Raw genomic sequence first — 14,326 nt, forward strand, 5'->3', positions numbered from 1 at the left:
TGACACCCTTACCCAGGTCACATTCCTGATCCAATGTAAAGGGAGTTTCCCTGGGGTGTGGCCTGCACCACCGTTTATCTCTCAAGAGATAAAAGGAAAGGGAAGCTAGCAAAGAGGGGGGAACCTCATACCACCAAGAAAGCAGTACTTGGGAGCACAGCGTATATCCTTTGGACCTGGGGTCCCTGCGCAGAGAAGCTTCTGGGTGGGGGTGGGAGGAAGACTGATGAGAAGGCGGACAGAGAGAGAAAGCCTTCCCTTGGAGCTGACACCCTGAATTTGGACTTTTAGCCTACTTTACTGTGAAGAAATAACTTTCTCTTTGTCAAAGCCATCCACTTGTGGTATTTCTGTTATAGCAGTACTAGATGACTAAGAGAGCTTCCTTATTTTGTCCTAGACCATTCCATCTTCTCCAGCATTTCTAAATGTGAAGAAATTTGAAAACTACAGAGTGGTATCACGTCCAAACATCTATTTTTGTCGATAGAATTACAAATAGAATTTTCTAAGTTCTCATCCTTTAGACATAAGAGGCATTGGGAAAGCTCTATGACTGTGGTTCTCACAGTATGTTCTGGGAGGGTCTCTGAGGCCCTCACATAGGGCCCAGGGGGTCACTCTTTTCATCATAATACTGAGACTTTATTTGCTTTTTTTACTTTAATTCACTTACAAGCATACAGTGGAATTTTCAAGACGCTACATACAGGGATATCAAAACAGATTGAAGGTGGAAGTGGATAAGTTTTCTAGTAAGCCAGATATTAAGGAGAGTCACTAAAATGTAAAACAATGTCACTCTTCTCACTTTTTTTTTCAAAATATAGTTATTTTTCATAAAAATATTTAAGTTAATACATGATAAGTTCTAGTTATTTTTAAGTGAATTGATTAACATTTAAAAATTTCTCAACTTCAATTTCCATTCTGCCCATTATTGATAGCTATAACCCACATAAACGAAGGTCTTTGGGCTCCTCACTGCTTTTTAAGAGTGCAAATGGAACCTGAGATCCAAAAATTTGAGAACTGCGTCTCAATGATGAGACACTCCTGGCGAGCACTGCTCAGACTGATCAGAACCTACAGAGAGAAGAGAACTAGCATTCATGGAGCCCCTATTATCTTGCAGGTGTCTTAGGTCTTTCACCAACACTTGAAACAAGCAGTACTTCTAAGGTAAAATAAGAAAACAATTCTACTCTTTTCCCCACTGCCCACTCAACCTGTGACATGACTTCTTCCTTTGCCCCTGGAAGAAAATTCAGGCCAGCCCTACCATGCTTGTGCTCATTCTCGGGTAATATGAACTCCCTGGTTAAGCTGAATTCCATTTCAGAATATAAAATGTCCAGTTCTGGTAGTCCAGTTCTCGTAATTTAAAGTAAAAACTCCTCACTTTCCCCCTGGTTTGAGGCTGGGCATCTGGATCAAGGGAGGGGAACTGTGGTCTGCTTCCTCCCTCTGTTTTGCCAGCTTGCGCTTCCACTTGTTGGCTGAGGCTTTGACCCTTGAGGGATGGGGTGGAGAGAGAGGAAGTGGAGTCTGGTGTGATTTCTTCTGGCTGGGCAGGTGTTCAGAGCTGACTCTCTCTGAAACCTGCTTTTGTGGGGCTCTTGAGAAGCCCTGTTATAGCAGCATGGAGTGACATGCTTGAATGACATGACCATTCTGTAGTTGACATGTTCTCGGCCCCCATACTCAGTTCAGTTTCCTGCTTCAGCTGCTGGTCACCTGAGGTAGTTTCCTCTGTTGAGATCAAGGTCTGGAGGACTTTAAATCGCCCCAAGGCTGGTGCTCCCTCCTGGGGTCCACGTCCTTGCCCCAGAGTATACACCCTCTCTGTCCTGCTGATTCAGGCACCACCCTTACATTCCTAACGAGTGCTCTTGGCCCAACCTCCCTGAAACGTCTATCTAGGTCTCTTAGCAGCCTCCTTACAGTGAAGCAGGAGCATCCATCCACCCTTCCCCTCTCCCATACTGACACCACTCATTCCCAGCCTAATTCTTTTAGACCCTTGAGGCAGGAGTAAAACCAGAGGTTGCACAACAGGTTTTCACTTCCTTCTTCTGCAAGTCCTGCTGAAGTCTAACAATTCACTCTGGAAAGTGGGAACAGTTGACCCATATCGTCTCAGCTAAAACTTAGGTAGAAATAGCCCATTTTTTAACACGTTGTTATAAAAATCATTCCACATTTCTGATAAGGAAGTCATCATTATTAATATTTTATAGCTGAAATTTTAAGCCCAAGATTATTCTATATACAGGCAACTTAGGGGTTTGCCATTCTCCTCTGGGCTCTGCTCCTGACTCATGCGGTCAGCTTGACAAGTGACTTTTGTGCTATCAGTTGAGTCACGATACATCCTGGTTAGTCTGGGACAGTCCAGGTTAATGCCTATTGTCCTGGAATAGTTACCAGTACTGGTCCCTTTCATCTCAAAGAGTCCAGTTTGGACATTAAATTATGTGCTTACCATAACTATAAGTGGTGGCTGCGGGGAGCATTGTGCAGAGGGACCAGAAGCACCAAGGACACGCCTCCTAGAAGTTTCTTAGGGGACCTGCCTCTCAGTACAATCTCCAAAGGCTGGCTGAGACTCTGCAGAGAAGATGTGCGGTTGGGGTATGAAGTCCGGGCAGCATCCCCCAGACCCAATATGCTAAGAAACAGCCCTAAGTCAAGTCAAGCCCAGTGAGATATCACATTGCGGTCTCTTCCAGAACTGGGCTGCACAGGACAGAAAGGGTGTGGGAAAAATACACTGTTGATTCTAGATAACTTGTGACTTTGCCCATTTCTTTCCTTCCCCACTGTCTCTTCTCTAGTAGGATATTTTTTGAATAGGAATGATATCAACTTCCTAGTTGCTCTTCTTGCTGGGTTTCCGCTGACCCCCATCTAATCCATCCTACCTATTGAAACCAGAGTGATCTTTCTAAAATTCTAATTTGACTGCTGTCATTTCTCAGCTAAACACCCTTCAATATATCCCTATTGCCTTCAAGATAAACTGCAAATTCTTTAACATGGCTTCAAGGCCCTTGGAGACTCAGCTTCTATGTACCTCTCTAATTTCTTCTCTTACATTCCCCACCTTCTTCTGACGCATTTCAGTTCAGCCACACTGAATTTCTTTTCTAGAATGCTCAACTTTCTGACTCTGATCCTGTGCAAGTGCTTTTGCTTCTGCTAGGACACTCCTTCTTTGATCTGCTAGGACTGGAGTGCCTCCAACTCTTTCTTCTACTTTAGACTTTCCCATCTCTTTCTTCAGGAAACCTGCCCTCCAGTTTGGGTGGTGTGTCCACATCACAGCATTTATCACTCTAGAATTTCCCTTTGCTCATCTGCATTTCCCCACTAAGCTCTGTGAGGACCTGGGTCCTTTCCATCATCTTCACCACTGTGCCATTACCACTGTCACAGGGCTTGGCGCACAGTAAGCCCTGGTTGATACTTGTGGAATTAGCCATTGTAGGAATAGTGCTCTGCTGCTGGTCCTGCTGAGATGTGACTCTAGAATTTTAGCATAAGATAGAGCTGATGCTTTGTTTTTTGCTTGCCACAAAGCATTAAAAGTCAAATGGAAACATGAGACATTGAGCTCTACATACCACGTGGTTATCTGCTAGGCATGGTGTTCATACCTTGGCTGACTCCCTGTACAAATGAGGAGGTTCTATTATAAATTTTTTACAAATTGGAAGTTTTTTTTAAAGGAGCATGATCCATAACAACCCAAAAATGAAGCAATGAAACAACTTAATATCCAGTAGTAGGTAATCGGTTTAATAGATTATGGCATGTCCGTTAAAATGGATACTATTGATCATCAGTAAAAATGATAAGTACAAAGACTAAGTAGCAATGTAGAAAAATGATTATGATTAGTACTAATTAAAAAAAGGAGAATCCACAATTGAATATTTGCTAGTCCTGTGACTACATTATACATATATATATATAAACTACATATACATGCATATGTGTATATATATATGTGTATACATATACATATATATATATATGTATATGTATATATACACACTGACTCACAGTGACCCTGTAGGACAGAGTAGAACTGCCCCATAGAGTTTCCAAGGAGTGCTTGGCAGATTTGAACTGCCAGCCTCTGGGTTAACAGCTGTAGCACTTAACCACTATGCCATCAGGGTTTCCACGCCACCAGGGTTTCTGTGAGTCGGAATTGACTCGACAACAGTCTGTTTTATGTACATACAGTATATACACACACACATACATATACATATATACGTTTTGGGCACGGAGTGCTGGCAAAGAGTGCAAAAACTGGACAAAAATTCAGGGTGGAGTTTTTTTTTTTTTTTTACTTCTCAGAATTGACTCTAAAATTGATTTTACATCCTCTTTTTTTCAACAAAAAGAATGTTTCAAAACAAATCTGGTAATCCAAAATGTTAAAAATGATCTCTTTGGGTCATAGTATTAATAGGGATTTTAATCATTTCTTAATTATTTCTATGTTATTTTATTTTTCTTCATTGCATATTTAACTTTTATTAAGTAGATAAAAGCAATAAAGCAAATATCCAGTCTCTTCCTTCTCTCTCTGTGGGCAGAGATATACTTCTCTCCCCACTGATGTTGAGCATGACCGTGTGACTGGCTTTGACCCATGGGCTGATGGTGGACATGATGCAGCAAATGTGCTTGTGTAGGGGGACTTGCCCTCTTGCACTTCTTTCACCACCTTGAGAAAAGCAGGTCCTGGAAAAGTTGTCCAAGAAAAATGAAAGACGCGTGGAGCAGACCCCGATCTGACCCACTGCTTGGAGCCCAAACCAACAGAGCCCAGTCTACATCAGCTGACCCCTAGCCAACTCACAGGTCTGTGAGTAAGAACGGTGGTGGTTTTAAGTCACCGAGTTTTGGGGTGGTTTGTTGCAGCATTATTTTGACAATAACTTGGTGATAAAGTTCCATTTTCAATGTCATCTTTGTAAGAAAAGTCTCTCTCTTTTATTTTTCTTGTCCCATGTTCCATTCTTACCAAACGGTATCCCATAGAAGTGTTTCTAGTCTGGGGGTGACTGTGCTAATTTTTAGCTTGGAGAGGAATATTAACCTGTAGAGACATTGTAAGAACCCCAGAACATCAGAGACTTAAAACTAATGACAAAATGACACTAAACTGCAGTGTTGCCCCTTCCATCATAGCATTATTACCATACTGATGAGACTAGTGAATCCCAATTAGCATTATGCCTGATTTGTGTTCCTCATCAGCCCTACATCATCATTGCCATTCTCATAGTCATGTGTCAAAACTATTTACTGCCAAAAAGCGGGAGGAGGGAATAACCCAACCCAAACCAACAAATGCTGATCTGCAGTATTTCAATCAGTTCACCATTGCAAATAGTGGATGAAAAATATTACAATCTAAATTTTAATTGTCAGGTCTCTGAGAATGGGGCCTACTGCTGGGTTTGCTGGAGTGATTTTTACTCAGCAGTTTCCTTTCTTTCCCAGAGACTTAGAGCAAGCCACTGCCTTGGTGAGGGTAGGGGAGAGGCTGTCCTTTCCAGGAAAACCTTAAGTGGTCTCAGGGTGTGAGGAGAGGGACTCACTTCAGCCTCTGGAGGCCCAGATGTGGGGATAGGAAGGAGAAGCACACTGACATTGTTATGGATTGAATTATACCCCCTAAAAAGATATGTTGAAGGCCTCACCCCTGCACCTGTGTATTTGACCTTGTTTGGAAATAGGCTTTTTCTCTTGTTATCAGTTAAGTTAAATGACGTCATACGGGAGTAAGGACAGTCTTAATCCTAGAGTCTAATCCTAGTGTCTTATAAAAGGGGGCAACAGACACAGAAACAGAGCCACACAAAGGGGGAAGATACCATGTAAGGATCCGTCTACAAGTTAAGGAACGTCAAAGAATGCCAAGAAATGTCAAGAAACTTCTGGGGCTACCGACAAGGAAAGATCTTCCCCTAGACTAGACAGAGAGAACATAGCCAAGCCAATGTCCTGAATTCAGACTCCTAGACTACAGAACTGTGAGACAATAAATTTCTGTTCTTTAAAGCCACCCACTTTATTATATTTTGTTATGGCAGCTCCAGGAAACTAAGACCGACATTGACCAGCCCCTGCATTGTGTGAGCTGTGTGTGAATTTACTTTTGTCAGCTTTCAATCCAACTTGTGGTTACAAGCCATTCACATCTATTAGCTCATTGAAGCACCATGCTCTTGCCTGAGATTATTAGTATTATCAGCAATAGGAAAGGAAATTGAGGCCAGGAAGGCAAAATGTTTTGTTTAAGATGCCACAGACGGGAAGTGATTCTGCCACCTACTTACTAGCTATGTGACCTGGGGCAGTCTTCTCAACCTCTCTCAGTACCTGTCTACAAAATGAGGGTATGTTGTAATGACACCCACTTCAGAGGACTTTTACAGAGACTAAATAGTAATCTAATGCGTTGGTTTTCTTTATTTGGTTTCCCTAGCTATTTTCTTAAAATGGAACACATAAATCCTCTAAATCTTGTATTACAATATTTGGTATGCACTTAATACAAATTCATTGAAGGAAAATTAGAATAACAATGTTACCCACACATACACCATTCGAAGATTACCAGGGTTAACCTATTAATCTTATAAAAAACCCATTGCCGTCGAGTCAATTCTGACTCATCGGTCTATAACTTTCCAATTATTTTCATTTGCACACAGATACATGTATATATTCACAAAAATTTATACATTCCTACTATTTTGTAACCTGCCTTTGTCCCTTAACAAATTATCATAAACATATCTTGCATTAAATATGTCTATAATACTCATACTGCCAAAAACCAAACCATACCTGTTGCCGTTGAGTCGATTCCGACTCATAGCGATCCTATAGGATGGAGTAGAACTGCCCCATAGTATTTCCAAGAAGTGGCTGGTGGATTTGAACTGCCAACCTTTTGGTTAGTACTGAGCTCTTAACCAGTGAGCAACCAGGGCTCCAATATGTGTACTAATGGTTGTATAATATGTCCATGTATGGAAGTAATTTTTTTACATCTATAACCCCCTTTTTTGATTTTTATTTTCTCATTTTTGCTTGTATAAGTGAGCAAAACTCTGATAACTATTCATGTATGTATATCCTTGAACAAATGATCATTTTTAAAGGTAAATTTCCAGATGTGGAATTACTGGTTAAAATCACAAACATCTTAATGTTGCTTTATACATATTGCCAAATTGCCTTTCAGACAAGCTCTAGCAATTTAAACTCTCACTGGTGGTGAATGAACATGGCCATATCACCATAGTCTTGCTAAAACAGGCCTTTATCTCTCTTTTACCTTTGTCTGTTTTATGAATGATAAATGGTATTACATTGTTTTAATCTGTGTTTCTTCAATTACTATTGAGGTTGAAACTACTTTTATATTTATGAGTTGTATTCTTGGCCATTAAAGAATTAAATTGTATTTTTTAATTGATATGCCAGCCCAAAACCCAAACTCACTGTTGTGGAGGTGATTCTGATTCATGGCAAACCCATGTGTTACAGAGTAGAACAGCTCCATAGGGTTTTCTCGGCTGTGATCTTTATGGAAGCAGATGGCCAGATCTTCCGAGATGCCATTGGGTGGGTTTGAACCGCCAACCTTTTGGTTAGTAATGGAGCACAAATCATTTGCACCACCCAGGGACTGACTGATATGCAGGAACTTTTTATTACTCAAAAAAAACCAAAACCCGTTGCTGTCGAGTCAATTCTGACTCATAGTGACCCTATAGGACAGAGTAGAACCGCCCCATAAGTGGATTCCAACTGCTGACTTTTGGTTAGCAGTCGAATGCTTAATCAATGTGCCACCAGGGCTCCTCTTTATTACTAAAGGATTTAAATCTTGTACTTCTTTGTGATAAATATTATTCTAGTTTTCATTTGCATTTTAATTTTATGAAATTTTTTGACATTGCACATATTTGAAAATTTTTTTTTGTCTCCTCTTATAATATCATGCTTAGAGAGACTGGAGTACTTCTTAAAATGACTTTTTTTTCCCCAAGAAGACATACGTCTGTTATGCTTTCTGAGTCTCTGAACCACAAAGAATAAGCTTTTGCCACCCTTGTGTGAGAACAATAACTTGGCAGAGAGAACAGTTTTAGACACAACCTCCTCAAAACTCTGTAGAGGCTGTTTTGCTGTCTTCTGAAATTTGGCGTTGAGAGGTAAGTCTGATGCCAAATGGATTTTCCCACCTAGTACATAGCTGGGTTTGTAGTAGCAGTTTGCGATCAGCTGCTAACCTGAAGGTTGGTGGTTTGAACCCACCAGCAACGCTGTGGAAAAAAGGTCTGGTAACCTACTTCCATAAAGATAACAGCCAAGAAAACTGTGGAGTGGTTCTACTCTGTAACACGGACTGGGGTCAGCAAAAGTTGGAATTGACTCAACAACAACACGTTTATGAACCTGGGTTGTTGGTTTGTTCGTTAGGCAGAATGAGTCTAAGTTTTTTTTTTTTTTAATTTAATCCTTGGAATAAAAAAGAAAAGGCAGGACATGACAAGGAGAGAGTCTATTTTTACTTTGGCCTGACTCTGTGGGGGTTCTGGACTGAATATAATTTTTCTAACTATCTTTTATTACTTATTTGGTCATTGCTTCCTCTTTGCCTGGTATATTCCATTTTTCTGGGATTTCTAGTCAATCTCCAGGAGATGCCCTGCTTGCCTCTCATCTCTTCATTCTTTTTTGAACTTTTTATTGTGGTGTAGCTGAAAGTTTACAGTGCAAATTAGTTTCCCAACCAACAGTTTATACACAGCTTGTTTCATGACATTGGTTGCAAACCCGTGAATGTGTCAGCACTCTCCCCGCTCCTTCCCTGGATTCCCTGTGTCCATTTGCCCAGCTTTCCTGCCTCTACTGTCCTTCTGAACTTTGCTTTTGGGCAGACGTTGCCCTTTAGGTCTCGTATAGTTGATCGTTCTGAGGTGCACGCTCCTCATCTCTTCACTCTTGATTTTCATATATTGTCGTTTCCTGAGTTTCAGAATTTCCCTGGCAGGCCTATTGGTCTGCTTGTCCTGTTTTTGGCATTGTCAGATTTGCTAGTCAGCACTGCCGTTGCAGTTTTACTTTGGGTAATTATGGCTTCACTTACTGTTTCATGTAAAAGCAGGCTTCCCTGCTCTCAAATTGTTCCTTTTTCATGGTTGCAATCTCCTCTCAACTACTGTTGAGAAACCGAATGTAGTATTTTCCAGAATGTTGCCCATTTTCCCATAGCAAGCTTCTCTCCCCTGCCCCCCGCCCACAACGACAATCTTTTACAGCTTCTGAGGGTTTTAAGTATCCAGGTATGTTTCTCCCCTTGCTCATCCTGACAAAGGGAGGTCTGTTTGTCCAGTTTGGGGGACTTGGGAGAGGTTCAATCAGAGAGTGTTTGGGTTCATGTTCAATTCCTTTAGTCTAGAAACAAGGGTTCAAAGTTTATAATTTCTGTAGTTCCTTTCTTTGGGTCAGAGCTTCGGCTTTCTAGGAGAAGAAAGAGGAACCACCCAGAGTGGTTGTATGGCAAAGAAATCACCATTGTGCCAAAGTTTCCTGTCCACCAGTAGGGGCACCATCTCCTAATCGAATGGACAAGGTGGCTCTTGTTATGAGTCTGTTACGGAAATGTCCGCACCCTTCTTATCCCATTGTTTGAAGCCAATGTTACCGATCCCTAGAAGGTGGGTCCTTGTCCGGTATGCTCAGACTTGCCAATTATCTGGACACTGGTCTTTGAGAAAGAGAAAGTAAATGTATTGCAATGTGTAGCTCAATGAGCTAGGAGGGAGTTCCTCAGATCTGGCTCACCAAGCTACAGGGGGACCAAAAAACCAAACCCATTGCATCAAACTCATATCAATTCTATAGAACCAAGTAGATCTGCCCCATAGAGTTTCCAAGAGTGCCTGGTAGGTTTGAACTGCCATCCTTTTGGTTAGCAGCCGTACCACTTAACCGCTACAGGGTTTCCAGAAAAGCAGGGCTTATATGTGATTTGGGCAGGAAGATGGCCACGAAACAGGAGGTGATGGTTCTTGTGAGACCTCTCACTTTGGAACAGAGTCTGGGTGATGATTTTCCTTCTGATTCGTTCCTCTTGCTGCTTCGTCCTCTGCTGAGGTCAATTAGTGGTCACAGCTGGCCCCTCTGCACTTGCAGGGTAGGCCAAATCTGGCCTGGGCTAGTTTAAGGACTAATGGAAATTTACTGGCATTCGTAGAGTCAGGTTACACCAAGGGTCATCCAGAAGTGACAACCATGATGGACTGCTGGAACTGCTGGGTCAGACATGGCTAGGGCCAGCTTTGTGGAGGTGTGACCCCTGTGCTCAGAAGGGCCCTGCACTTGGTTTAATGCTTTGCTGTTGTGTCTTGAAATTCTTGATCATTGTATTTTTGAGTTTGTGTTAGATGAGTGAAGTGCAATGGAACAATGGCACGTGTGTATGGTGTGTGTGCATAAGAGTGTGTGTGTGTGTGCACAGAGGGGTTGGAGCCTCGGTGCACAGGACTCACACAGTCCCATCTTGCCTCCTGCTGCTCCCCTTAGCCACTTACTGCATCCCTCAGCCGAGTGGTGACCAGATGGCGTAGATAGGGGTAGACCTGTATTCTGATGTCTCCTTCCACCCCTGACAGGAGCCTGGGCACAGGCACAGGGAGGGCTGGGGTCAGTGTGGAGGCAGCTGTACCTCACAGGGCTGGCAGCACTGGTATCTGGTGGGTGGTGGAGGTGAGCTCCATGCCCGATCCAAGTACCTAGCATGTTCCAGGCAGAGGTTTAGAGAACTCTGGGAGTCACCTGTCGGCCACAGAGGGCTCTTTGGGTACAGGAGATGCTGGTTTGATCCCCTAGAGCCTGTCCCTGGTAGTCCCAGGGAGTGTAAACCTGGCAGCTGGTGGAGGGGGAGCCCAGAGGGTCTCAGCGTAGAAGCCCAAGTGCCTGTGAAGGTCTTTACTTGCCCTTGGTATCTCCTTGCCTGTGCCTCACCTATCCCTCTCTTCCTTCTTCCAACCTTCCTCACTCTAGCTTGCCTTTGTTTCTGATCAGCACAAAGCACCCTCCAGGTGCAAGCTGCTATAGACCAATCGTGTAATTTTGGCAATTCCACGTGAGTTAAATGTTCTTATGTTTCCATTTAAAACTGGCATTGTACAATATAAAGATGAACATAAAATTCATGCTGATAATTTAAAAATTTAATTATTTCTTTTAGGATGGCATTAAATAGCAAATAAAAAGCACGGTGATAGGTGGAGAGAGAGAGACTGCAGGAGAAAGGGAAAAAGCTTTACATTTTAGTACCTGTAATGAAAATTTTCCCCTGCATTTTGCACAAGGGTCCTGCACTTTCACTTTGCCCTGGGCCTGCCAATTATGTAGCTGGCCCTGGACAACTTGTGGCCATCACAATCAACAGCTGGAGATGGTGGATCTGACACCGCTGTGTCCCCTGCTGGGTGTGCGGTGTTCAGACTGCCTTTTCTTGCACCCCACCCACCACAGCCTTTTACCACATAATCTCCCCAGGTGTCTGCACAATTCAAGAGGAAGATAATAAAAACAAATAAACATCCATTGCTGTCCAGTCGTTTCCAACTCATAGTGACCCTATAGAACAGAACAGAACTGCCCCATAGGGTTTCCAAGCAGTGGCTGATGGATTCGAACTGCCAACCTTTTGGTTAGCAGACGAGCTCTTAACCACTGCGCCACCAAGGAGATAATGGATCTCCTGATAACCCGGCATGTGGGTGCTGAAGTGATGAACTGGGAATGTTAGCAGTCTTGATCCTATTTCTCGACTTGTTCATCTGAGTAACACATGTAAATCTCTCTTGCAGCACCTGATGCCTGATATGAAGCTGGTAAATGTTGGTTTCCCTTGCCTTGCCTCTGAGTGTCTTTGTGGTTGCAACTCTGCCTCATGGCCTTCGTGTTTTGTTTTTAATTTTTTTTATTGTGTTAAATTACATCTAACATTTGCCATTTTAAATGCACAATTCAGTAACATTAATTACATTCACTATGTTGTGCACCCATCATCACCAGTATCCAGTTCCAAAGAGCTTTCATTACCCCAAACAGAAACTCAGCACTCCTTAAGCAATAAACCCTCATTCCCTCTTCCTCCCAGCTCCTGGTAACCACTAATCAACTTTGGTCTCCATGCATTTGCCTATTCTAGATATTTCATTTAAGTGGAGTCGTATGATATTTGTCCGTCTGTGGTGTAGTGGTTAAGAGTTTGGCTGCTAATCAAAAAAGTCGGCAGTTTGGAATCCACCAACAGCTCCTTGGAAGCCCTATGGGGTAGTTCTACTCTGTCCTTTGGGGTCACTATGAGTTAGAATCAACTCAACAGCGACAGCTTAATGGGTGTGACTTATTTCACTTAGCATAATGTTTTCAAGCTTTATCCATGTCGCAGCATGTATCAGAGCTTCATGTTTCTTGATGGTTGGGTGGCACAAACATTTTGCACTCGGCTGCTAATCTAAAGATTAGTGGTTCAAACCCACCCAGTGGTGGCGTGGAAGAAAGCCCTGGCAATGTGCTTCTGTGATGATTACAGCCAAGAAATCCCTATAGAGCAACTCTGCTCGGTAACACGTGGGGTTGCCGGGAGTCAGCATCAGCTCCACAGCAATGGGTATGTTTTGGTGTGACTATACCACATTTTGTTTACCTGTTATCTGTTGGTGAACACTTAGGTTGTTTCTACCTTTTGGCTATCATGAATAGTGCTGCAGTGAACGCTGGTATAACCCAGTGCTGTGGGTTATTATCTATTTGAGCCTCTGTTTCTTCATGTTTTTAATTAAAAAAATCTCCAGGACACCCTTGCCACTCTTCAAGACGGAAGGCTGGCTAGCCTGTCCCCTGGAGCCCTTCTGTGGAGCAGGTGCAGTGACCACCAGGAGTGGAGCAGCCTGCATTGCCCGCCCCTTCTTACTTGCTCAGACAAAAAGCAAGCCGGAGAGGCCCCAAGGTGCCCATGCCTGACCTTCACAGGGAAGCCAGCCTGATGGTCCTGTGTACTCTCTGTGCACCCCATTCTTCGTGCTCCCACCTGCGATTTTCAGGGCTCCTGGCGGCAGTGGAGGAACTGAGGTTAGGAAGTGTGAGTAGGAGAAACCCTGTGCCCCGTTTACCTAGGACTGGAATGGCTATAGATGTGCCTGTTGTGGCAGATTTTGCTGAGGAGGGAATTTGCATCTGTTTTGAGTTGGCGTCCCACTTAGAGAGAGAGCAAGGGAAACAAAAACAAAGGCCAGCACATCTGAGAATGATTGCTGCCAAAATTACGTACCAAAGACATCTGCGACGCTGTGATCCATTCGGGAGCGATGTGAAAATGAGCCCCAGCTGAGTCTCCCAGCAAAATGACTCCCCTGGGCTGTGAACCTAGGCGGACAATTTATTCACATTATTTCTGCCCTCAAGTTGTCTGGAGCCTCCAAGTTGGCTAGTTACGACAGCAGATACCCCGGTGTGCATTGCATGCTCAGAACACCCTAACAGTGATGCATTCGTTGCGTGTGCCGGAGAGTGAGGGCACAGCATCTAGGAGCTGGACGAGATTTCGAGGCCATTAGAATGGCTGGCTAAGCTCTGCAGATGCAGGTGTGTGTCCAGCTCAGCACAAAACAAACTGCCATATAGCATCCTGAGTGAATGATGGATGAACAAGGGAATCGAAACCTCATCTGAACTCAGAAATATGCCCTATGTCTTGGTTCTGGAAATTGTTTTCTTGGAAAATACACCCATTTCTGTTGCAATTCTGTTTAAGACTTAATGATATCATGGAGCGATTTTGATTTTTCGAAGATGTTGTCGTCTTTTTAAGTCCTTAATCCATATATGTAAAAGCACCAGATGGATGATTCCGGCTGATCAATGGGAAGATGGAAATATCAAGGTTTCTGGGCAGCCCCGTGTGTTCGGAGGTTAAGGACCACAATCTATTTCTCAGGCCTAGCTATATAGATCATTTCCCTATGGATATACTCTTCCCAATCTTTAAGACTCTGGAAGTATCTATCGACACTTTCAAGAGTCAGAGAGGAGAGCCTCTTCCTCTGCCTCCAACTCTTTCCTCCCCCCCACCCCCCCAATCATGCTGGAGGGTCACTCAGTCTCACTACAGTAGCTGCCTATCCTGGGCCCCATGACAGCTAGGCCACACAAAATAAGCATTGGGAAAGCTTGGGACATCCAGGAGAGCACAGCAGGACAG

At 43.2% G+C, this 14,326-nt stretch overlaps 1 protein-coding gene across 2 annotated transcripts in view; it reads right to left on the reverse strand.

Annotated features, from left to right (window-relative positions):
- The window catches only part of AOAH (acyloxyacyl hydrolase), a 257,138-nt gene that overhangs the window by 123,139 nt on the left and 119,673 nt on the right, over positions 1 to 14,326 (reverse strand). For both annotated transcript variants that reach the window (XM_049893390.1, XM_049893392.1), the window contains one exon: positions 13,397 to 13,491. In XM_049893390.1, coding sequence (XP_049749347.1) covers positions 13,397 to 13,491 — 95 coding nt within the window. The remainder of the gene's footprint in view (positions 1 to 13,396; positions 13,492 to 14,326) is intronic.

This window comes from Elephas maximus, chromosome 8, assembly GCF_024166365.1.
Source record: "Elephas maximus indicus isolate mEleMax1 chromosome 8, mEleMax1 primary haplotype, whole genome shotgun sequence".
NCBI classification, from domain to species: Eukaryota; Metazoa; Chordata; class Mammalia; order Proboscidea; family Elephantidae; genus Elephas; species Elephas maximus.